A 25,672-nucleotide genomic window follows, 5' to 3' on the forward strand; every position below is an offset into this window, starting at 1 on the left:
CTTCTCGTTTCCCTGAGGCTGTTCCTTTGAAGCGAATAACAGCGCCCGTTGTATTAAAAGAATTGATAACTTTTTGTACAAAATATGCTTTACCGCGTTCAATACAATCTGATCGTGGCTCTAATTTTGTTTCTGGAATTATTCAGCAAGTGATGTATAAATTAGGAATAAAACAATTTACGTCATCTGCTTACCATCCTCAAAGTCAGGGGGCGTTAGAACGTTTTCATCAAACGCTAAAAACTATGCTACGTACATATTGCAATGAAAACAAGAAAGATTGGAATGATGGCATTCCCCTTCTGTTATTTGCAGCGCACGATTCAATACAAGAATCCTTAGGCTATAGTCCGTTTGAGCTTGTTTTTGGACATAAAGTTAGAGGTCCGTAGAAAATGCTTAAGGAAAAATGGTTAGCAGATGATGCAAACAAGGTTCCTTTACTAGAGTACGAACGAAATCAGGTCATGAGTATATATTGACTATAATGTGTAAGTCTTCTCGTTTCCCTGAGGCTGTTCCTTTGAAGTGAAAAACAGCGCCCGTTGTATTAAAAGAATTGATAACTTTTTGTACAAAATATGTTTTACCGCGTTCGATACAATCTGATCGTGGCTCTAATTTTGTTTCTGGAATTATTCAGCAAGTGATGTATAAATTAGGAATAAAACAATTTACGTCATCTGCTTACCATCCTCAAAGTCAGGGGGCGTAAGAACATTTTCATCAAATGCTAAAAACTATGCTACGTACATATTGCAATGAAAACAAGAAAGATTGGAATGAGGGCATTCCCTTTCTGTTATTTACGGCGCACGATTCAATACAAGAATCCTTAGGCTATAGTCCATTTGAGCTTGTTTTTGGACATAAAGTTAGAGGTCCGTTGAAAATGCTTAAGAAAAAATGGTTAGCAGATGATGCAAACAAGGTTCCTTTACTAGAGTACGTTTCAAACTTTAAAGAAAGACTCCATAACGCTTGGGAATGTGCCCGTAAACATTTGGAAAATGCTCAGAAGAAAATGAAAACTAAATTTGATTGCAAATCAAAAAACCGAACATTTAGTCCAGGAGACAAAGTATTAGTATTGTTTCCCGTTAAAGGCAATGGGTTGAAGGATAAATTTCATGGGTCATATGTAATTGAAGAAAAAATCAATGATGTAAATTATATCATTTCTACTCCAGATAGGAGAAAGGATAAACAGTTATGCCATGTAAATATGTTTAAACGCTATTTTGAAAGGGAATCGCAAGACGGTAGTGTTTTGCTGGTTTCTGAATTATCAAATGATGAGAATTGTCCTTATAGGAAGTCTTCTTAAATGGCGTGACTGATAGTGAACCGTTTGAAAATAATGGTTTCTGTGAAGAAAAGGAATGTTCATTTCCAGATGTTATAACTGAGAACAAGTCTGTTTTAGAAAATATAGATTCAAAACTAGAACATTTACCTGTCGATCAACAATTAGATCTAAAAAGTCTTATTCACGAATATAAACATTTATTTGTGGATGAACCAGGATTAACCAAAGTGATTAATCATGATGTCGATGTTGGTGATGCTGTATCAATAAAACAGCGTCAATATAGACCAAATCCTGAAAAAGCCGAAGCTATGAAGCAGGAAGTTTTGTCGATGTTAAAAATGGGTACTGCAAAACCCAGTGACAGTGAGTGGAGTTCGCCCTGTATTCTAGTGCCAAAACCTGATGGTAAATGGAGATTCGTTTCAGACTATAGAAAAGTCAATTCAGTTACTAGAAGCGATTCATATCCAATGCCGAGAATTGATGATCTAATTGACAAAATTGGTAAAGCTCGGTATATCTCTAAATTTGATCTAACGAAGGGATACTGGCAGGTTCCACTCACTGATGGCGCGAAGCATATTTCCGCTTTTGTCACTCCAGAGGGTCTTTTCCAATACAAAGTCATGCCTTTTGGAATGAAAAACTCTGCCGCAACTTTTCAACGTTTAATGAATAGAGTAGTTCGTGGTTTAGTTTGCGTCGTCGTCTATTTAGATGACATTATAGTTTTTTCAAACACTTGGCAGGAACATGTATGTCAAATACTTACTTATTGCAGAATCTCACCGACGCAAATCTTACAGTAAATCAGGAAAAACTGATTTTGGTCATGCCAGGGTGAAGTACTTAGGCCATATTGTAGGTCAAGGTCTTGTATCACCATTAGATTCAAAAATTAAGACTATTTTGGACTTTCCGGAACCAGACAATAAACGTAGTTTAATGCGGTTTTTAGGCATGGCTGGGTATTACCGTAAGTTTTGTAGAAATTTCTCTACTATCACTTCTGTTCTAACCGAATTGCTAAAGAAGGATAAGAAATATATTTGGTTGGATAAATGTGTTCAGGCTTTTGCTAATGTTAAAAGGGTGTTTACAAGTAAGCCAGTACTCAAAGCTCCTGATTTTTCTGAACAGTTTAAACTGTATATTGATGCTAGTGACGTAGGCGCTGGGGCCGTACTTGTACATGACGATGATAACCAGTTAGAACACCCCATATGCTATTATTCAAAAAAATGTTGGCTGTAGAAAATTTTGATGTATATCTAAGCATGCAAATTCATCCAGCTCTTGTATTTACAGACCATAGTCCATTAAAGTTTTTAGCTAATATGAAGAACAAAAACAAAAGGGTTATGAGATGGCTGCTGTTTCTACAGGAGTATGATCTACAGATACAACATTTACCTGGCAAACGAAATGTAGTTGCTGATGCACTGTCACGTGGAATTTAATTTGTGATTAGAACAAAAAATGTTAAGATAAAATCAAATCAACATTTCTTTTTAAGGAGGGGTGTGTTACGTGCTTGTTATATATAATACTGTATAAATATTTGTTATTTACACATTCAATATCGTATTGCTTGAATGGTTCTGGGTAGTATTGGTCGTTCCTATTTTCATGGTTATCCGAACATTGAATTGCGATATAACCAAGAGGACCAGTACTGTCAGGAGTTCATTCTGCGACAACTTGTTGTACTGATAAGTACCTGGAAATATATTACGTGTATATACCATGAAATGCCATGAGTTGTGTGTTTGTTGTCTGGCTGCTGGTTTCGTTGTGGTTCTTTCTGACCGTAACACTGAGCCTTTTGTCAAAATTTGACTTTTTTTTAAATAACTGCAATTAATATATTTTCCACATACGAAACACATAAAACTAATTGTGAATATATACTCATAATTTTGACATTTGGCATCCCATAGCCATTTTGATACATATGGCTGAACATACTAAAAACCACCATTTTCCCCAAAAAAACCAGCTAAAAATCGAAGAATAAAAACCAGTAAAATTATTATGGAGAAATGGCAGCACTGTATGGTAATGGGGATGATGTTATGGAACGAACGCCAGAATAAAAAAGAATTTCAAATTTTGAGTAATTATTTCGATTTTCTCACTGATACCCATGAGCAATCTACAAGATTTTGACGATTTGCGAAACAATTTTTGAAAGATTTTTTGACAATTCAAAACAATACGATCGCCATTGTGCTGCAGTCATTTTGAAAAGAATAGCTAATATGCGTGCTCTGCACATCAGCCGCACACTAAGCGACGCCTAAGAAGCGTGCATAGCACATCCATAGCACTGAAAGATATGCATATACCAGTGCTCTCGGATCAGCTTAGGACCAAATAAAATCCATGGGTAAGTCATTCTCTGTTTACCTAAAATGTGGCCTGGTTATTAACATCAGGATGACTACCATGCCATATTACTTACATCATCGCGTAGTAGTTTATCTAACACATATTTTGTGTCATTATATTCTGTTTTTATACAACTCTGTCTTGAAGAAGAGGACGAATTAGAGACACCATCACCTCTAGTTGACCGTTCAACCAAACTACCTGAAAATATGATGAGTATACGTAGTATGAATTCTGTTATTATCTATTATACGTAGTATGAATTCTGTTATTATCTATTATTATCATTATACCAATCAAAGGGTATGGTGATATATTGATAAGTGTACAGAACACTTGTAGGCACCCAAATTTTGTAGGCGGATGAGTATGTTAGAATCGTATGATCCCAAGACCAAACATCAAAAACGCTTTTATGACAATTTGTCTCTTTTGTTTTTGATTGACATCAAGACATTTTAAACTACAATATTTCTAGAAGAAAAAACCATCTCTCTAAAGGTGCCATCTACAGTACTTAACGAATAAGGCGTCCATGGGCAAAGCGGTTTACTTTCATAGTGGATCTGGTTTGGCCTTTCTTATTTTTGAGTTCAAAGTTCTATTTTCTATCGTATTTTATCTTTTTCAAAGAATTATTTTGTAGCCAAATAAGGCAAAAAATATACGTTTCAAAATTTGGTAGGGTACAGGTAGGTATTAGGGAAGCTATATCATATTTTGAAAAAAAGAGGCCGCCAGTTGCTGCTCTATCTGTACGACATAAGCCGGCTTCTGACGTCATCCCGAATCCTACTGACTCGTCGCAAACCGTATCCAGCTAGTTGCCCATGTTCTACTCCGCCTACGGTAGGCGGACAGCTGCTTTCGATTGCAGCCAACATTAGCTAATCTGCGAGGCGACAGAACTGAGCGCAGGGGTTCCAGCCAATAAGAGACCGCATATACATAGCACAAATTATGACCGCTAGTTAGTGTCATTCGTAATTATTCACTTTGGAATTCAAGTAGTTCAAAACGTAAACCAAATCTTCAGCACAGCAGGTGACTGGACCGAAGATCTAGAAACGAAGTTGGTAGAATTATGGTGTGAGTGGCCATCTTTGTACGATTTCGCTAGCACATTGTATTCAAAACAGAATCAGAAAGATAAAAATCTTAAAGGAATAGCTGTTCTTATAGAAATATATTTCCCAATAATTCAAACTAATTCAAATTTATTCTCAAAATGCTTATTACGTGACCATCTGAGCCATTGCAGTTGCCAGTAATTTCAATCAACAAAAGCAGGGAAGCAACTGGGCGGATCTCGTATCCCGCTAGTCGGCCTCAGTTGCTGCGAATCAGAGCGCAGTCGACCTAAGCGGGGCTGCGATCACGGTTGCTCTCAGTTGTATCTGTAGGAGTCAGTAGGCCGCAGTGTTGCTTGTCGACATAAACCAGCTTTAAGTTATATCATCTATTGAAATGGGGGCTGAAAATGCATGAATGGGCATATTTTCTGCAATATACCCCTCTGCACTGCTTATTGCTACATATTGCATCACTCTTAGAAAAAATGCTGCAGCAAGACGAGATGACCAAAATAAACAAATTTGATGAAAATAACTCTTCCAGTATTTGTTTTATAAATCTCTGAACAACAGAGAAATCCTAGCAAAGCGCAGAATTTCCTTAAAAAAAAGCTGCGGCAGGCAAAGAGTTAACAGAGTCATGAAGAGGTTTTTGAGATATGGTTAAGTCATTCCTATCACCAGTCATAACCTATTTATTGGTTTATTGGATCAAATATTAATTTTGCATTCATTAACTTTTTTGATAACGTCGGTTCGCCGAGAATTGACGTCAAATTGGTTATCTCAGGCCGGTGTTGGCGAAAATATTTGCCGATGTCAATCAGGTGCCTTCGTCGCTGATTGGCTAGGGCTTAGTGCATATACATATATATATATATATATATATATATATACATATATATGAATGTATACGCGGCTACAGCATTATAGACTTGCATACATTCGTAAGCGTCTGCAGTCATTTGAAGCAATCATGGCAAACAAACGTTTTACGAGCAAGTCAGAGATCTCATTTATGATAGCAGCAATGATAATGATAATGTAGATAAAAGTGATAATGAAAGTGATAACAAAAGTGATAATGAAAGTGAAAACACCAGTCAGACCGAATTTGAAAGCTTTGAAGCTAGTCAAAGTGACAAGGAACCACCACCATCAGCGCTTCCTTCAGACAGCTCTGGAAGCATCACCAATGAGGAACCCCCAGAACTCAGCCACAACGCGGCGCTGCGAGCGGTTAGACCGAGCTGAACCCAGAAGTAAACCGGAAATATACGCGCTTGGCTGCAGCCGATACTCGCGTGATTTTCAGCTGTTCAGTAGGAATGGATTCAGGTTCGAAGTACAAAAATTTATCCTTAAACGAATTAAAAAGATGCTGAACAAGATGTATAAAAACCAGTGGTCGGAAGAATAAACTCATCGAACGGTAACCGCAAAAAGCTGATATGATAGGCAAACAATGAAACAAAGAATTAATAAACCTCTTCATAATGTAATTTCAGACTTGCAGCGCTTGACAGAATGAGTCTGCCCACACCTACAGAAGAAATGGAAATTGAATACGAGATGATTCTGCCTGATGCAACATCATTTGAAGACATCCATGGTGGAAGGGCATTGCCACCTTTTCAGAAATGCCGAATTGAGCAGTATTTCAATGAAAACGAGCGAAAAATGGAGAAGAAATTTGAAGATCTTTACAAACAAAGGTATAGTTTTGTGTATACCAAGAAGTTTCAGCTAGCTGATTTTGGGCAATTTAATTTTTGTTTGGTAATACGTTTCAGCTTTATTAGGTATCTACGCTTAGCAATGGCTGGTGACCTGACATATTTGACTGGAAATATATGGGCAGAAATGAGAAAGTCAACATCATATCTTGTTGATTTTATTTTGGATGATAACGGTGTCGTACAGGAAGCTCAGTGTGAATGCGCTGTTGGGCAAGGCCCCACAGCACATTGCGAACATGTTGGGTGTACTATGTTTGGTGCACATATTTTCAGTACAACTGGCGCATTACTTACAGTACAAACATGTACTCAGGTAAGAGTAATTCATTAACATATCATAGGCCTATATGAAGATACTCCATCGTAAATACATACTCCCTTCAAGCGTGTGTCATGCCCGAGTCTATATTAAGGCTTAACTGTATGATTGTTTCAAACATTTATTTCAGGTTCTACTACAGTTTCACAAAACCAAACCATATAAAGGTTCTCCTATGAAATCAACTGACTTGTTGAAGATGAGACAACAAACACTTGTGTACGACCCTCGACCAGAGTTCAGAAGAAATAACCCTGGATATCAATCACACTTTAGAAATACTATGCTCAATTACCAGGTACAGGACATATCACTATATTCTCAGATGATTGGACTCCTCTTTTCACATCAAATCTACTGCTTGTCTCAAAATATAGATACAACCTTTTTAATTTTAGGCCCAAAAAAACAATGATGAAGTGATGCCGGTTTTACAACTGTTCAAACCTGCAAACCCTTATGCAATAAATGTTGATTATGGCAGATCATCTGAAGAAGCCTTTCTCATCAGGTCCAAGGTAATTGTCAAGGAAATAAACAGATCCAATTTAATTGATTTAATTTAATCTATTACGGATATTGTGATTGTTATATTGCGAAGGTACATTGTTCATGCTTCTCAGTATATTTAGCATTGAATAACTGCACTGCAATTTTATAACAGTTACATACAATATATGAGAGTGAAAGGATCGAAATGGAAGAGAAAACTCGTGGACAAGCATCTTGCCGAGATTGGAGGGAAACAAGGGCATGTCGTTAAAAATAGGTTACTTTTGTGTATTTACTCTGAAGGACTTTGTGGTTATTGAGAGATTGAGAAAGACCAAGTGTTTATTGACCAGATGATATCGAGCTTGAATCAATTTCATGAGTTTCATTTCTATCCTGCGCTACTGGAAAAATATGTATTCTTCGATTATTCAAAATACTTCTCACAGTCTCAGTAAATTGATGGAAATAATACTGTATACAAATTGATTTTAATGATTTTCCATAATTTTTTGAGTCAGTTTTCTGCTAATTTTACACCCGATTTTACAACTCCTTTGATTTAGAATTCGCAACTACTAGTTCAAATGGTCTGGGTTAATCCACTGCAAAGATGAGTTTGATGATGTAAGACCAGGAATAAGATTTAACAAATTCATGTTTATTACAAATGTTTTATGTTTATTAAAAATCTTTCATAAAAAACACATTCTTCAATGTCTTGAACATGGCGCATTTGATCTACCCTGAAATTTTAGGCATCGCGAGGAACGATGCACTACCTAAAATTACACAACGTAAAAACCACTCTTATTATCTGAGTAGCAAGTGATGACTCTATGTGATTCATTGGCTCTGTAAGAATTTTATAGGTTTTCCCAAGTCCAATCAATCGTTCAATATGGACACACTTACTTGCAATTTTTCTGTCCTTTGCAACAGTTGTGACAGACATACGGTCCTTCTTTTTGAAAAAAGTGGGGATGTTTATTGAAACCTTGAACGGAATGAAAACATCATCTACACTGAAACCCTTGTCTACCATTATTTCATCACCACGATCACATTTTTCAGCTAAGTAAGACCTTTCCATAACTTGTCGGTCACTTGTGGATCCACCAAAAGCTGTCGATACAAATGATACTAATCCACCAAGTGTCCCCCCAACTACTGTTTTGACAGTGTTACGATTTTTGTATGTAGAGAAAGTGGCTTGTTGGGCAACTGCTTGATTTGGTTTCTAAATCGGACATTCAGCTCCATCAAGTATTACTCTTGTTTTTGGAAATTTCTTTTTGAAATCCGATGGGCAGAAAAACCCAACAAGTTCTCTACAAGGCCACCATTCAATTTCTTCCCACTGACATGCCATAAAATTTACCCAAGTGGCAAATATGTTTGTCACTTGTTTTTCATTAATGCCAAACCAGTAGCTTAGTTCACGATGGGGGTTATGTCTCCTCAGTTTTATTAACGTTAAAAATAGCTGATCCTCAACAGGCAAAGATGAGGGCCTTCCATAATAATAAGTCAATTCAAATGCAGCAGGACCAAGTGACTGCAATACCATGAAGAATTTATTGTGTGTCTCCAGTCCAGTATAATAATGCAGCATTTCCTGGGATATACCTCACACAGAATATAATTTGATTGATGTTTGGCATCCAATGTCTACAAGCCGAGAAGAATCGCATTCATTTTCAGCAGGCACTGAAAATTAAAATATGATTCTCATATTCAGAAATTTACTGGTTACATAAAATTTAGATATAGAGGTTTTCATGACGTTGTTGGATAGAATGACAATATACCTTCAGTTAAATTATCTGCGGTGATCTCGACTTCCATAGCAACATTCCTGTGAGCCTCAAGATCACTTCTCTCACTTTTTTCCTTGATAGTTTTCCATTTCAAAGCACAGTTTTCCCTTTCACAACTAATTTTCCGGATTCTTTTTTCCAGCATTCAAACACATGGGGCACAGCAGATTCAAGTAAATCTCTCTTGGATGGAGTTAAACCTGTCATAAAAAAACAAATGTCAAATCCTTAATTGCAGAAAACCAATGAGATCGAATAATTACATGACGATATTTCATTGATAATGCTTCATAGTCAAAGAATTTTTACCGTAATAGTTCTTTGATGGGTAATCACGTTGATCGAAGTGATCCCGACAGACACAAGCGTTTTTAGTAGGCTGCCACAATTTTTCACGTATTTTTGGATCTTCCCGCTTAATCGCAACGGTCCACTGCTTTAAACGAGCCTTGTTACCGAAAGGAAACTTGTGTCCACCTTGATTAGTGCACCCTGGCACAGAACACTGCGGCATTATACCGAATATAACAAATAAAAGCGCCTTTTGTCTGCCGATCCTTTGTCGTTTACAATGAATGAGGCCCACTTCCAGATTAGTCGGCGGTTCTACCGCTCGTAGCGCCGCCCTGGTGGGGAAAATTTTCTGCGGGTTCCTCATACAGCCGTACCTGCACCAGCTATCACTGCTCCAGCTAGGGGTCGAGGGCGTAGTCATTCAATTTTGGGGAATTTGACCCTATAACATATCAAAACACAACCCCAAACAATGGATTTTTCTCCTCAATGTCTTTTTGAATATATATCTCTAACTTTTTTTAGAAGTATTACATAGTAAATATGTACTGCAAAATTTTACTGTTTTGAGGGTTCTACTCGACTTTCCCATAGACCCCAAGACCCTAAATTGAAATTTTGAAAATAACATTCTGGTAGCTGAGGTCATAAGCTCCAAGAAAATTATAACTTTTATTATGCTATTTCCATTAGAACGACTGCGATAAGGCTTTGAAAAAAATATTACAAAACAAAAATTTCATAACTAATTCATAACAGCTGAATACCATTAATCAATAACATATTCAACACGGAAAGAGTTAATAAGAGTCAAAGTGAGACTTTTGATCAGCTGTGTTGACTCATACCCAACACGGGTAGTGTGACGTTTTCACAAACCATAAGTCAAAATCTGACAACCTCAAGATGTATGCGTAGCTCTATCCAGAATTTTGGCGATGCTGCTTTTTCCTATTTGACAGGCATTTTCTCCAAGGTAAAAGTCCTATCTTCCCAACTCTTTGAGTTTATGCGAAATAAAATTCATCATTCGTTCTCTTAAGATGTTATTGTGTTATTGTTTTTGTTTATTCCAATGCAACGTTCTATTTTTATAATAGTTTGCGCGCTGACGATGTAGAAATAGAAGTACTCAGGCCTACCTTCCTCCCTTACAAAGCCAGCCACAATATTATCACCCAAGGTCAGGGAAGAAAGACATAAATTTTTTCCACCAACACAACGAATGCGCATGAAGCATATAGGGGAGCAAAGATGATTACTACATAAAATAAATTTCCCACAGGCAACAATAGCATGTTTGCCAAGGGGAGAACATTGCCCATGAGAAATCTTTTTCCATTATAGAGTCTAGTCAAATTGCCCATGAGAAATCTTTTTCCATTATAGTCTAGTCAAATAAGTAGTCAAATAAGGTCAAATACCTTTCTTTGTTAACGGTTTTGTCCAAAATTTGGTAGGGTGAGTATGCAGGGAAAGTCTATTTTCATAAAATATTTTTTACAATATCAAAAATATCATTTCAAAATAAAATCGATATGCTATCACTTATCAGAGGGTGTCTGAATATTGATAGTCTTGGCAACATCTTCCAATGTAGCTGTGGAAGCTAACGAACCGTAAAACTGGGAGTCCAGGGACACTAATGCCAACTTGGAATGTGGATTCAAATGCTCAACAATCTAATAATTCAATATTCAACACCCCCTGTTACTATATACTGAAATCAATGACCTTGAAACTTACCACAATCATAGAAATACAAAGTTATTGTACTGTTCAATGCCCCCTGGTGATCATATTCCTAGAAACTCATCACGATCAAGGAACATCACATGAGCTACGATTTTGCAATTCATTGTTGAAAAAGAATGGTAGGTAACAATATAATATGGAAATAGAAAGTTATCCAACTATTCAATGCCCCTGGTGACTACCTACAAAAACAATGACCTTGAAACTCACCACCATCATAAGACATGTCATGAGCTACAACTTTGCAATTGATTATGGTTACAAAGTATACATAGGCAGTGACGCCAACCTTATCATTTTCAAATTCAGGACGCCTTTAACTTTTTTCATATTTCCAGTGGTTCAAGGAGCAACATTAAAGTAACACTTTTACGAGATCATGTGGAATTAAGCAGTAAGCAAAAAGTAAAATTTTAAGTAGAAAACCTTTTTTATTCCGAAATAACAATCAGTTTTGATGGAATTTTTCAATGAAAATGAAATGTTTATTGCATCTATAGCTGGTTAACCCTTTTAAATACTGTTTATATCATTAAAGAAAATAAAGATGAGTGTTGTTTTAGTCCTTCCAGAAGCATAGTTAACCGCATTTTAGCAACCAGGGAACATCTCACAAAATAGAGGGCCAGCATGTTCAGCAGTAGCAATGGGTAATTATGTTTTACAAGAAACATGGTAAATAGGAATCCGCTTTGGTCGTACCATCAACACTCTGAGGTTTTTTGAAAAATGTAGAAATGTGTTTATTCTTCAGTGTTTTCATTTATCATTTTAGCCGTCAGGTCACTTAGTAAAACAGCAGGGTCTCGACCAACTTTGACTGAAGGCCAAAACGGGTTTATAGTTGTAAGGCTATAGAAAAAATAAAGTATGAGCACTGTAAGCACTTAAACGCACTTATATCACACTTAAGTAAGCACAAGAAAATCAGGCGAGAAAAGTGAATTTCACCACCATTGACTGCTTATCTTATGTAAAATTCACTGCCAACTGCAGCAACTTTTTAAGAAATTTGCAATTTTTCAAGCCTTTAAATTGGTTGGAGTAGGCCTACTGATTTTACCAGCATAAATGAAAGGTTGAAGCAGAAAATAAAATTTACAATCTTATATTAAATTGATTTCTAAGATCACGGATCTATCAAAATGGAAGGGATCATAGCTTCCTTCTTTGAGTATTTTCCAAGTAAAACCTTTGATGGACTGCAGAAAAATAAAGAATGAAAACTGGACTGGATTGAATTCCAATGAGAAGAAATCTGACTTTTTTCAAATAATCATATAATAGATCATAACTTATGTCAAGATGGAAATATTAGGGAAAAATTTGTTTTAATGTTAGATATGATGGACTGGATTGAATTCCAATGAGAAGAAATCTGACTTTTTTCAAATAATCATATAATAGATCATAACTTATGTCAAGATGGAAATATTAGGGAAAAGTTTGTTTTAAAGTTAGATATGATGAATTTAAAGGGGATCCGTGCTCCAAGTTATTAGAAAAGCCTAACAAGTGTCCCCTTGAACCAAGAAATTTGTATGAAAATAAGTCAATGGACACGATCTCCGCGATATCACACACAACTGCATGATGATTTATCAAGGTTATTTGTGGTTGTGGGTTTTCCCTGATAATTCAAATAGACATTCTGTATAGCAGTGAAAAGAAATCAATACAATTTATATATCTCGCATTAAACATCGTCACACTGTTGCCAAGATTTCTATTATTACAAAAACAATCTAAAGATTTGCAACATTTCTAAACTTGAAGGCCCTAAATCGATTTTGAAGACCATTGCTGAATTCAATGCCTCGAATTTCCCTTTTACTAATTCAAAGCCGCAAGGTTTTTCCTTGGAAAAATTTAACTAGGCCACGCACTTTTTTATCATAGCTAGCATGAGTGAGCAGTCAAACCACGCAGCGGTAGTTGTGAGTGATGCGTGTGTGAAGCATATATTCACAAATACTTCTGACTAGAAAATATACAGTCGTGCTGAGAGCCGACAAAATCCATTCGGGAACGAGGTTGGGTTGAAAAAATCAGCTGGGTCTAAGAGGACTGACAGACCGGTCCGTGACCCGACACCCGGCTATTAATGAAAACACTGTTCTTACTTGTATCGATGTGTTTGGTAGAAGAATAGTGTTTCTTCAAATGCAAATCCCTCCCTGGCGGACACACAACTCACAGCGGCAAACAGTGCAGAAGGCGAAGTTGATTCCTTTTTTGCTGCAACTAACACAAGGGAAGGCTGATGAATATGAGAGTTTAACCTGTTGCATTTGTTTCTTTTTACTTGGTGGTCCTGAGTCATCTTTGGCATCTTCAGGCAAGTCACTTACAACTGTGGTGGCCTCCATTTTGTAACGTTCTCATTTACTCACTTGCCATAGTCATGGCAGCATATAATGCCAGCGGTGGCACTGCCTCGCGGAGTAAGTTGACACTTTTGTTCGTGGATCGGCTCGCAATATTTTTTAACATAGATTTTTGTGAGAGAGATATGAGCAAGAAAAGGCTAGAATGACTAAAGACCACTGATGCCCCCACATCAGATGAAACGTCTGAGTGTAAAATACACCCCGAGTGTGTGTTGACCAATTCATGAAGGCAGGTAATGAAAAATACAAAATGGACTCGAAATCTAATCAGTCACATACAATATCTTGGGTAACCCATCCATAAAATTTCACAAAATTATCTTAGGAGCCAAGAACTAAAAAATACAAAACAGCTCCTGGTGACCATGACCTTTCACCTACAGGACCCGAAATGTTATTAGTTACTGATGGTCTCTTGATAACTCATCCAAAAAATCTCACAAAATTATTACAAATTGAGATAGAGCCCAGCAATTAAAAATACATAACAGCTACTAGTAACCTTGACCTTTGACCAACAAGTCCTGAAATCTAATTAGTTACCCATGGAATCTAGGATAACCCATCCATAGAATTTCATCAAGTTATCTTTAACTGTTAATGAGTTAGAGGAAATGAAATTCACAAAATGGCTTCCTGCGACCTTGACCTTAGACCTACAGGACAGCGCTAGCGAGTAGCATTTTACATAAGGCATGTGCTCTATCACTGTACGATAATATGTGTGGGCATGTGAAACAGCCTATCGATTAGCACACCCATGCATGAAGGCAAAGGCATATCATGAAAAATTATCCCGTAGATGATAATAAATCAGTTAGGCCCAAACAGGCCTCAAATACCGTAAAGAGGCCCCTCTATCATCCCCTGATGAACAGCCAAAAATCTCGCCAAATGCTGTAATCGATCCAAAAACTATCACTGATAAACCGCCAAAAAATACCTCAGTTAACATATCGGATGCGTCAACTATTCTAGAAACTCTTTTGATTATGCAAAAGACTATGGTTACAAATGAAAGCTATGAAAAATTTAAACTCTAACTATGTCATGGATGTCATGGATAGAAAACTTGACGCGCACTATCAACTAGTGGAAAAAACACTAGAATAATACGAATGTCATCTGTATGCCTGAGAACGCAGAAATCAAAATGAAGATTTAAAAAAAGAAATTGAAAATCTCAAATTGAAAGATGCCAACTCCACTATTGCTAACAAAGGTAAACCATAAATATTGCCAAGATCGTAAACACTTACTAGCTTTAGGTCTTCGTCCATCAGCTGGACCTTGCTCGAATATTGAATGAGATTGGATAACTTCTCCACGTCCTCGTCCCCGACCTCTGCCACCTCGTTCTCTGGTCCCATCTCTTGGACGTCCACCACTAGTAGATTGTGTTTTTTGTTTATCTTCTTGTTTGGTACTGAAAGAGAAGTTAGGAAACATATTGATATTATCAATATCATTAGGGTATTCTGACATAGAAAACAATTTTGTATTCGCCGTGATTATCATTTATTTATTCTTGTTTAGAAGAAAAAAATGTATCCCTTCTCACAATCGACTACTAATCAGTAATAAACATGGTGAGCATTATAGCATTCTGAAAGCATAGGTTAGGTTTCTTTAACCCTTTCAGTGCGTCTACACCGCAGTGCGGTGTATGAATTGGTGATGGATTTTGCTTGTACACCGCACTGCGCGATTAGTAATTAGTTATTATCTCTATTGAACGATGGTAGCATCTGTCAAACATAGTGAAATATTAGTAACTAACGATACACCGCTCTGCGGTGTAGACGCATTATAGTGGTACGCCCGTTATTCAACACACTAGGGTGGAATTTTTCAAAATTTTCAAATTATCTCCAGCACTATAGGTTATTGATTAGTCAGCACTGAAAGGGTTAAAGTGCATTACCAATAAATCTCGATATCATCATTTGCATGCATTAAAAAATAATTTCAATTGGTTAACAAGTTGACATCATAAACATTGGTATAGGCTTATTCTTCCAACCCTATCAATATACATACGTACGTGCGTGCGTGCGTGCGTACGTACGTACGTACGTACATACATACATACATACATACATGCGTTCACACTAGGAAATTATTCAAATCGCGACTCGTAGTGTGAACGTAAATGGCTTTATAAGCGCCATATTTTGGTGAATTCGGCACCAGCGAAGTACGATACTACGTAAGCACCGAATCTAGTGTGAACGCGGCTTATTACACTAAAGTCATTAATTTCGTCACTGTATCATTGTATCACTGTATCATTTGCATCGATTTAATTGGTAGATTCAATGCCAAGGAACCCATTGATAATGCAGGAATGGACCAAAATGTTTGAGCAGATTAAGTTAAAATATGGATAATTTCATACGGATTAACTGAACAATTTATCAAGGATTTGAACAGGAAAAAAACGGGAAAAACATAGATAAAGATGAGTTGACTGTATAAACCAAATATTAACCCCTCATTCATACATACTTTAACGAAGACCCCCCTTATAAAACTGAATTTGTCAGGATCTAAGGTTTAACGAAAATTCACCAGCATTGATCAGAGCTCCGACGACCATGTACAGTGATCATCGAAGTGAAAGACCAAGGGTGAGGAATTTCCAGGAAATCATAACAGATATAGCACCTATTTGTCAAAATCAAATTGTTTTGTCCACAAAGTATGTACTGTAAACATAAACCCTTAGAAAAGTATGTACGCTTTGAGTTTACCCCTCCGCTTAGCTCCCACTGTACATTTTGTATGGATTTTCAAATCCACCCTCCCCAGCAGGCGAACGGGCTTCATATATGGCCCCAAATGCATATGCTCTAAGAAAATGATCATACTCACTCTAATTTTCTTTCTCGTCTCACTGGAATGTTTGGTATGAATGTTTTCTTTGGCACACCACCAAGAGTCAGATCTCGTGATCCACGTAAGGAAGGTAGTCTTGCAGATTTTCCACTTGGCGTTCCAGACCGTCCCAACAATCCTCGTGGTAAAGTTGAAGTACTTCCAGCAGCGGGCAAGATTTCAGGCATTGGCTCTTGTTTGCTTTTGTCAGACATAGTTTTAGTAAAGCTGTAAAGATTGTTAAAATCACGGAATAATAACTAATGGGTGACATGGCCGAAAGACCTCTGAACACACTGCAGCAATAGGCCATAGTCAGTTTTACAGCAAGAAATCATCATAGATGCAATACAATATGATACAATCCTATATATCTATTTCCAATATTTGATTACAAGCAAGTGGAAGAACAGCTTAATTAAGTAGCTGTTTCGAATGTGAAATCACATATTGGTTTCTGAAATCATAAGGATGACATAAATTCCAAAAAAGAGAATTTGGATTGCGCCAAAAGCAACTAGGGAAATGAAATATAAGTCCCGCAATCACAACTTTCGAAAGCGATTTTAAAACATCAAAACTATAAAAATTATTTAAAACCTCAAATTTTCAGTTTTATCCTAAAAACCTTTTTCAAGAGTGACTAAAATTATGACATTTCACATCATATACAAGAAAGAATGGCACACACTATTGCACATGAAACTAGGTGATATTGACCAGAGAGGAAATGTATAGGGACAAAAATTTATCATGGGGGGAGAAACCAAGGCATTGACACAGGAATTTGAATGGGAATTTATTAAAGGCGACGAAACTATGTGGCGTCGGGTAATACTGTGAGACGGAAAAATTATACGAGAATTATCAAAATCAAATTGATGACCGTTAGTACTCCAACCATGGGTAGCTACAGCACTTTGGGGCTTTTGATTAATCATATCTTTCTTATGCTCTTTAATACGAATGCTGAGGGAGCGACCAGTTTCACCTATATAAAATTTATCACAATCTAGGCAAGGGATTTTATAAACACCGGCATGAGTATGTGGACAGAGTATTATTTTTGGATAAATGACTAGAGATTTTGTTATTATACTTGAATATGATATCAGTGTTAAGCGCTTTGAGAGTGGGTTTCAATTTGTGTAAACATGGGACATAAGGGACAACAATGCGAGACTTACGTTGAACAGAGTTAGTCAACACGGATAAAATTAGGTTTAAGGGATCTTTAGCTTTACGAAGCGCAAGGTCTAAGACATAATCTGGATAAGCCAATTCGTTAAGACAATTGCATACCGGTACATATAAAATTTCAGTAAATTCAGGGTCACAAATTCCGAAGAAGTCACAGAGCCCGAAGAAACAATCCTGGGGCTACAGACAACTTGATATTAAAACTGGTGAAGGAAAAGAAATGCAAATATGAATTAGTGGGTGGGTTTCCGAGGCGATAAACTGAAAAATGGAGAAGATTGAAACAATTGTGTATAAGAACATCCAGGAAAGGAATCACATTATTGGATTCCCATTCAAATGTGAACTTAAGGCTAGGGTAACGTGAATTTAAGAACTCTGAAAATAAGGGAAGGTTAAAATTATCAGAAACCAAGCAAAGAACATTGTCAACATAACGAAACTAAGCTTGGGAGGGATATCTATATATAAAGGCAAAATTTCAGTTTCAACATGTTCCAAAAATAAGTTAGCTAAGTTAGGAGAGAGGGGATACCCCATAGCAAATCCAAAAATCTGTTGAAAGAAATTCCCTTTAAAATGAAAATACATACTTTTGGAACACAGTTCAAGTAAATCAATGAGACATTCAACAGAAATGGGAAAATCGAGGTGGAGGCCCGGAAGTTTGCGTTGAATGAAATCATAAGTAGCCTCTAAAGGGATATTCGTAAACAATGAAACAACATCAAATGAGATAAAAATTGCTTTTGAAGTTGTGATTGTGGGACTTATATTTCATTCGTCTCTCGCGATTTATTGCGTAGTTTTATCACGTTAACTAGGGAAATATTTCGACCTTTCTCGGAAAAATTTGTTACAGAATTACACACCTACAAACCTATCAATTTCCACATCAAGGACGCTAAATGACACGTAGTGCATATGTACATCCAATAATGTGTTCATGATATATATTTCTAAATTCATACTAGATTACTGCATTCCATGCATTAGGCCTACTGGGCAAATTCAGCAATACTGGTAACAAAAGGTGAAGTGCCACCTGTTCGAGTTTGACTTGGGTCCATGGACACCATGCCTAATTTAGGTTTTAGTTTGAAATGCTCAACAACCTGACAATTTTATAATTGAATACACATTATTATCCAACATTTATGTATTGAACATACACTGAACCCAATAAACTTGAAACTCACCACAATGATAAAACATGTCATGGGCTATAATTTTGCAATTGATTGTGGTAACAAAAAAGCCTAGGTACCGATATAATATGGAAATTCTAAGTAATTCAACTATTCACCGCCCCCTGGTGATCATATGCAAAACCCAAATGACCTTGAAACTCACCAGAATCATAGAGCATGTCATGAGCTACAACTTTGCAATTGATGGTTGTAACAAAATGTACATAGGTACCAATATAATATAGAAATATAGATGCAATGCAGCGATAACACGCTTCTGCCTTGCTGGATTTAATTTTGTACTGGGAAGCGTTAATTTTGATTGAAATCATAGGGTAAATCCATCTTTTATATTACGAGTGACTGTTTCCACAAACTTGATATAAGCATTGCAACTTAGTATACTCACAACAAAATGTTTGACCACCTTTTTGGGAATACTTCTACTTCAAATTATATCAAATTGAATAAAAATCAATTATATTTATTTATTCCTTATCAATTTTTACACTTGAAATAGTGTTATATCAGAAATAAATACCTTCTAGTCATATTTTACATATTTTTCCAGATATTTTGTGAAAAAAAATTTTGACTTCAAATCAGCATCTTGGTAGGCAATAAAATTTCATTGAATTTGATTGATCGACGATCTCATCTTGGAAGAGTTAAATTTTTTTTTCTAGAAAAATATCCAACAAAATACGTGAAATATGACTCTAGCAGGCATTTATTACTGATATAATATGATTTCAAGTGTTAAAATCCATAAGGAATAAACAGGTCGACTCGCATATGTATTTCTACAGGTATCCTGTAAATTAACGTGACTCACGTAAATATAGGTGACTTCCTGTAGATTAATGCTGCTTTCTGCCACAAAGTTTACTTGTGCATAATATCGATAATTTTTTATTCTATAATTCGTCATTTCAGGTAGAATATTCTCTTATCAATCTGTAGAAACTGCCTTATTTCATTAAGCGCAGTTTCATTAAATAAAACACCGTCTAAGAATTGATCTTGAATGAATCAGTGTTGACTAGCCATGTGGTGGCATCACCAAGACGGATTCAAATATATGCGGGCTATTTCTAGCTAAAACAACTAGTAATGCCAATGTATCATTTTGGGTGTTTTTTAAGAATATTTAGGGCCCGCTAGTAGATTAGAAGATAAAAATTAATTTAAAAAAAAAACGGTAATTAAAACAAAACAATCTCAATCAAAAGATCATCAATTATTCATTTTTTAAAAATTTCAGTGTTATTTTTGCATTTCATTTAACTGTTCATACTAACAGCATGTAGTTAGTTATACATACAGTTAAAAAGTTCGTTTCAGCTTTCACAATCTATGTTTATGGGAAATGGTTCTTAAGGAAAAGGTACTAATTTATTAATTTCAATTATATTCAAAATGTGCAAATTATTAATATAAGGCTGATGAAAATATAATTATAAAAGCATATAATTTATTTTCTAATATTTCTTGAGATGATAATTAGCATTATCTTTTTATTTTAAAGCGCAGTACCAGGAAAAGGAAAGAGGCATTCAGGCCCTGTTAATGTAGAATTTATAGAAAATAGTAAAATACGCTCAAGCACAAAATGTGATCGATGAAAGGGCTCCACGAGCTGCATACCATGGTTGGCGGAAATATTTTCTTCTTGTTTGAAGATGCGTCGAGTTTGACTGTGTACACGAACAACGAAAAGTGGTGGGCAGACCTAATAAAAGATGAGAAAGTCAACCTGGTGGCTAAATCGTCGAGAAAGCGAGTAGACAAGGGTTGTGACACTATAGAAAAGCGGGAGATGTCAGGCAAAACATGGGTGCTGAGGAAAACCGAAGAAAATGTAGAGCAAACTCAAGATACTTCAATCATATGTATTCCTTCCAAAATAGTATACTCAACTCCATCAAAGAATTCACCCGGTGATATAAATTTCTCAAGCTGTTCCCTATCATCGATTTCAAATAATACTGTTTCTGATCCCGTACCATCTGTCTCGACATTCAAGGGGAAAAGCATCAGTACCAAAGGCAAAGGCAAAATATGTTCAAAGAGAAAACTAGATATCATGGGAGAAAATTATCAAGCCAGCAAAACAGAAACCCAAACAACTGGCCATCACGAGTTACAGATGTTTAATTTGCTGCGGCTCATACATTGAAGAAGAGAATGAGCAATGGATTTGATGCTATGGAGATGGTTGTGATATTTGGGTACATTACCCATGTTTCAACTTTTCACCAGAAAACGTGGCCGTTAAAGATTATTTTTGCGACCATTGCAAATATATGTAACGTAAAATAGAATGAAGTGAAAAGATTGATATTGAGAAAACTTATCATCATTTGATATTTTACGGAAATAAATGTATATTCTACGTAATTCAGAACTAAGTAATTAATGATAAATTTTTTTACTTTTACAGGGTGCATTTATTAGTTCGTATCAGTTTGTACCATCAACATCGTTGTCCAATGTGAAACCTCGAATTTCACTTTGTTCTGTGTCCAAGTATTCATAGACTTCCTCACAAAAACTTATATATAGTGATTTAGGTGCCTTTTTATCAAACTCTTTTCGGTAATATTCGTTAAGGGCTTCTTTAACATCATTGTCAAAAATGGCTTCTAGTTTTTCTTTTATAATTGTCTTGAGTTGTTCTGTCGTTTTGTTTGTAAATTTTTTCATATTCTTCTCTTTCCTCGCAAAAAATGAAAATGGGAGCTTTGAGAAATGGGACTGTGGATCTCGCTGATCTCCGTGTATCCTCACAGTTCATGTAGGAGTCAAAGTATTTGGCTCTCCAAAAGGTACAGCTAACTCTCTAACCAGTGCATTATAGGCTTTCAAAAGAAGTGACCAGCTCTTGTGGTGATCACTGCATTTACGAGCACACATGAGTGCTTTCTCACTTTTAAAATTCATGTCCATAACCAGTTCCTTAACAAAAGATATCCCATGTATCGAATAGTCCTTTCACCATGTTCATTTCAATATGTCCGGGACCCGGTAAAAGATTTACCCATTCGTACTGTACACGGAAATAATTCGAATCGGTTAGTCCGTGGTACTCCGATAAGTGATTTCTAATTTTTTCAATTCCAGCAAATTCATCCTCATTACATAGTATGCATGAGTATGTGCTCATTATCAAACGCAATGCAAGGTTATATGGCGAACCATCGCAGTAAATAGTTATCCATTCTCGGGTATCAATTTGGTCAAACTCGGGAGTATTTTGCGATCTTTGCCTTTGACTAATTTCCTTTAAGACTTTTCGAATTGCCTCGTAACTACACGGGTTAACAAATACCGGTTCAGAAACACTGGTTTCATTGACATGAACATGCATGTTCGATTCATGGGAACTTTCCTTTTGAGATTTTTCAATTATGTAACTTCCATCCGCTTTCCTTTTGGCTGAGAGCCTGGCAAGTTTCATTGATTTCTGTTTCTGTTCCAATTTTGATTCAGTAAATGTTGTTTCCTCTATTCCAAAATGCTCCAATTTCGACCTTTTTAGGTTTTTATGACAGTTTGGACAAACGATCATTTTAATATCTATGTTCTCTTTCTGACAAGAATAGCATGTTTTGTATTACTCGTCCTTCATCTTAGATTCAAACAACTTGTCAATTGAATCTTTAAACTCCCCAGATTCGAGATAACTTTGTTCGCTTGCAACATTTAATAAAATATCTGTCCACTGTTCATATAGAAAAAGATTCTCAAGATTCCATGTCCAATGGTTTCAACATCCAGAATCCATGTTTTGCTGCAGCGGTGTACTGAACTTTACCGGCATTGTTAAAGGGTAACTGACACTTTTTATTTTATTTCAAAATTCGATAAGTTCAAATGAACTAAAGAAGATTTTGAAATAGTTCTGTTTAAAGATGTGTAGTTTCCGCAAAAATCATGATTTTGTAAGACAATTTTTGACCTCATTTCGTTGTATACATCGCATAACCATATTGGCATATAATCATTGGCAATTTCCGTCGATCTCCGGCGCTGTGACGTCAATAAAGGCAGCACTGAAAATTCTCTTCTATGAGATAACGTTGCGTTTATACTACTCGGCGTGTTTTCACTGCTTTTTCTAAATGTCAAATCGTTGTGTTTGCTTTGGGTGCGATTATTCGGGTGTCGGAATATTTCTTTTTCCGAAGAATCCTGTTTTTCGAGGAAAATGGGCTTCTTTTGTAGGTTTAAAGCGATTGAATTGGAGCGGCCCAACGTCGAACAGTGTCCTGTGTTACCGGCATTTTACCAACGATGATTCCGTTAATAAAATGCAGTATGATGCACAATTTGCAAAGAGGTAAGTTCCATTCAGTCATCTTAACATTTATTAGACACATGGTTTGAGAATTATTGTTGTAAGGGCTTGAAAATCACTGTTAAAAGGGTCGCATTTTTCAAGTCAAATTCAAATCAAAACAATTTATTATTCCCACGCGCGGTATCCAATTCATAATTTTTTATGTCAAAATGCCGTTTAACTTTTGTTTACTAAGCGTGATTGTAAAACCATGCCTTCTAGGTCAGCTTACATTGTCTGACAATAGAAAAATCTTTTCATTGAACTACTACTAGACCACAGCGCACTGTAGAATAGACTTTTATTGTCATTATTGTGAGTGCCTTACTTCACTAACAACAATTACAAAATGAATATTTCACAAGTCTTGTGAATTAACGGTTGCCTTTTGCTTGAAATAGATTGTAGCTGATACAAAGAGCCATGCCATCGATTCACACTGTGATAGAAACCACTGAATCTACATCTCAACCAGAGGATTTCTTCCCGCCACCACAAAAGCCTGGATGAAAAGTGTTTGAGAAGAGGGAGAGACGGCGAGTCATTGCTGAGACTGAGAGCCAGGTTTTGCATAATCTTCAACAACATTTGGTTGAAGATTATGCAAAACCTGGTGAAGATGAAGGCAGGGAAGTGTATGCGGAACCCTGTATCAAACCAGAGTTCGATTTGTCTGATTCTGGGTCGGAGGACTATGTGTCCTTCTTCTCCCTAGTCTCCTTCAGACTTTGACAGCTTGGATTTGGACCTCAGCTCTTCAAAGAAGCAGAAGAAGGCCCAGAGAAAGGGCTCTTCAAAGAGGCAGAAATCGGTCAATTTGTCGCCATCAGATATCGCGGAAGGTTCAGCTTACAAATCTTTTTCCTTGGAGGAAGATGAAGCCTCAGCTGTTCTGAGAGAACTGGCCTCATTTGTGGAGGCTCCCTTCCAGGATTTTGTAAGTGAAAAAATAATAAAGGAAAAGATCTTGCAGGAGAACCCTGTACCAAAGCATTAGGCCCTGAGAGTAAAAGAGGCGGACGAAGACATCACTGAGATCCTGGACAGCGCTAAGAAGTTCGTCAACCCTGTCGACAAAGGTCTGAAGAGGATCGCAAAGAGAATCATCTCCAGCATGGGACCGCTGTCGAGGGCCTTGAGCCTCTTAGCTGATGAGCCTCTTAACCGATGTCAGGCAGAACCAGGAAGGAGAACTGGATATCTCGTTACTAACGACCCTCCTAGAGCAGACCATGATCATGATGGGTCAGGCTCATGTTACAACTACATTTATCCGTCCAAAGAATATATTATCCAAAGTGACGAGAAACCAGAAGAAGGCGGAATCCCTTCTGAGGAAGTATCGAAAACTCCTGAATAGGGAGAAGAAATTCCTTTTCGGATCGAAATTCATCGAGAAGTTAGCCAAATCCGGCAAACTAAAGAAATCCATGAGAGACTTGAAGAGGCTGGGATCGGTCACGAAACAGCGGTTTCATGGAGAGCCATCTTCCTGTGGCCAAGGAGGAGGGCGTGTCAATTCAGGGGACCAGCGAAACAAGCAAACGCTCCCTAGAGGCCAGACCAATTTCCCGAGGAGAGGAAGAGGTGGACAGAATTTTAAGGCAAGGCCTAGAGGTAAATCCTCCAATTTCTCTATTAAGCTTACAGGAAATAAGTACAAACATTTGGACAGACGCAAGGAACTTGGTTCTGGTTTCACCAGACCTGTCAAACTTACTACAAGCAGGACGGATCCAACATTGCCTGGAGAACTGGACAAAGCTTACCAGGGACCCGGACGGTAAAGGGGTACCCTTTGGACTTGTTGGAAACCCAAACTCAATGGAGGGCCCCTACAGCCCCGATTTTCTCGGAAACCGAAAATGCGACTCTGGAAAAGGAAATTGAAGCCATGATCTGGAAAGAGGCAGTGGTGGAAGTGAAGCCTACCCCAGGGACAATTCTTGAGTCATCTGTTTCTGAGACCAAAGAATGATGGTGGCTTTCGCCCAATCTTCAACATGAAGCCCCTCAACAGATATATAAGGTATCGTCACTTCAAAATGGAAGGCATTCATTGTCTTCAGAGTCTACTGAAACAGGGGGACTTCATGATGAAGATCGATTTTAAAGATGCGTATTTTTCTATGCCTATCGCCAGAGATCACGGGAAATTCCTAAGGTTCCTTTGGAAGGGAAAGCTATGGGAATTTACGTGCCTCCCATTCGGGCTAAGCTCAGGACCTCGTGCCTTCGCCAAACTATTGAAACCGATTGCAGGGTTCTTACAACGGCTAGGGGTGAGATTAATAATATATCTCGACGACATCCTCATTCTAAATTCGGACCCGAAACAGTTGATCAAGGACAGGGACACAGTCCTGTGGTTGTTGCAAAAACTAGGGTTCACGATCAATTGGGGGAAGTCGATTCTCGACCCGTCCCAGACCATGGTCTTTCTGGGTTTTCTGATAAACTCATTGGATATGAGTCTGG

The 25,672-nt window shown here is 37.1% G+C and overlaps 1 protein-coding gene and 1 pseudogene across 1 annotated transcript in view; both read right to left on the reverse strand.

Annotated features, from left to right (window-relative positions):
• The window catches only part of LOC141904223 (DNA-directed RNA polymerase III subunit RPC4-like), a 111,581-nt gene that overhangs the window by 78,831 nt on the left and 7,078 nt on the right, over nucleotides 1-25,672 (reverse strand). Inside the window, exons 2-4 of the mRNA XM_074792786.1 lie at nucleotides 16,460-16,690; nucleotides 14,845-15,011; nucleotides 3,777-3,904 (exon numbers count right to left, since the gene is read on the reverse strand). Coding sequence (XP_074648887.1) covers nucleotides 3,777-3,904; nucleotides 14,845-15,011; nucleotides 16,460-16,677 — 513 coding nt within the window. The 5' untranslated portion in view covers nucleotides 16,678-16,690. The remainder of the gene's footprint in view (nucleotides 1-3,776; nucleotides 3,905-14,844; nucleotides 15,012-16,459; nucleotides 16,691-25,672) is intronic.
• LOC141903278 (uncharacterized) lies at nucleotides 8,105-8,941 on the reverse strand (annotated as a pseudogene).

Source organism: Tubulanus polymorphus, chromosome 4, assembly GCF_964204645.1.
Source record: "Tubulanus polymorphus chromosome 4, tnTubPoly1.2, whole genome shotgun sequence".
NCBI lineage: Eukaryota > Metazoa > Nemertea > Palaeonemertea > Tubulaniformes > Tubulanidae > Tubulanus > Tubulanus polymorphus.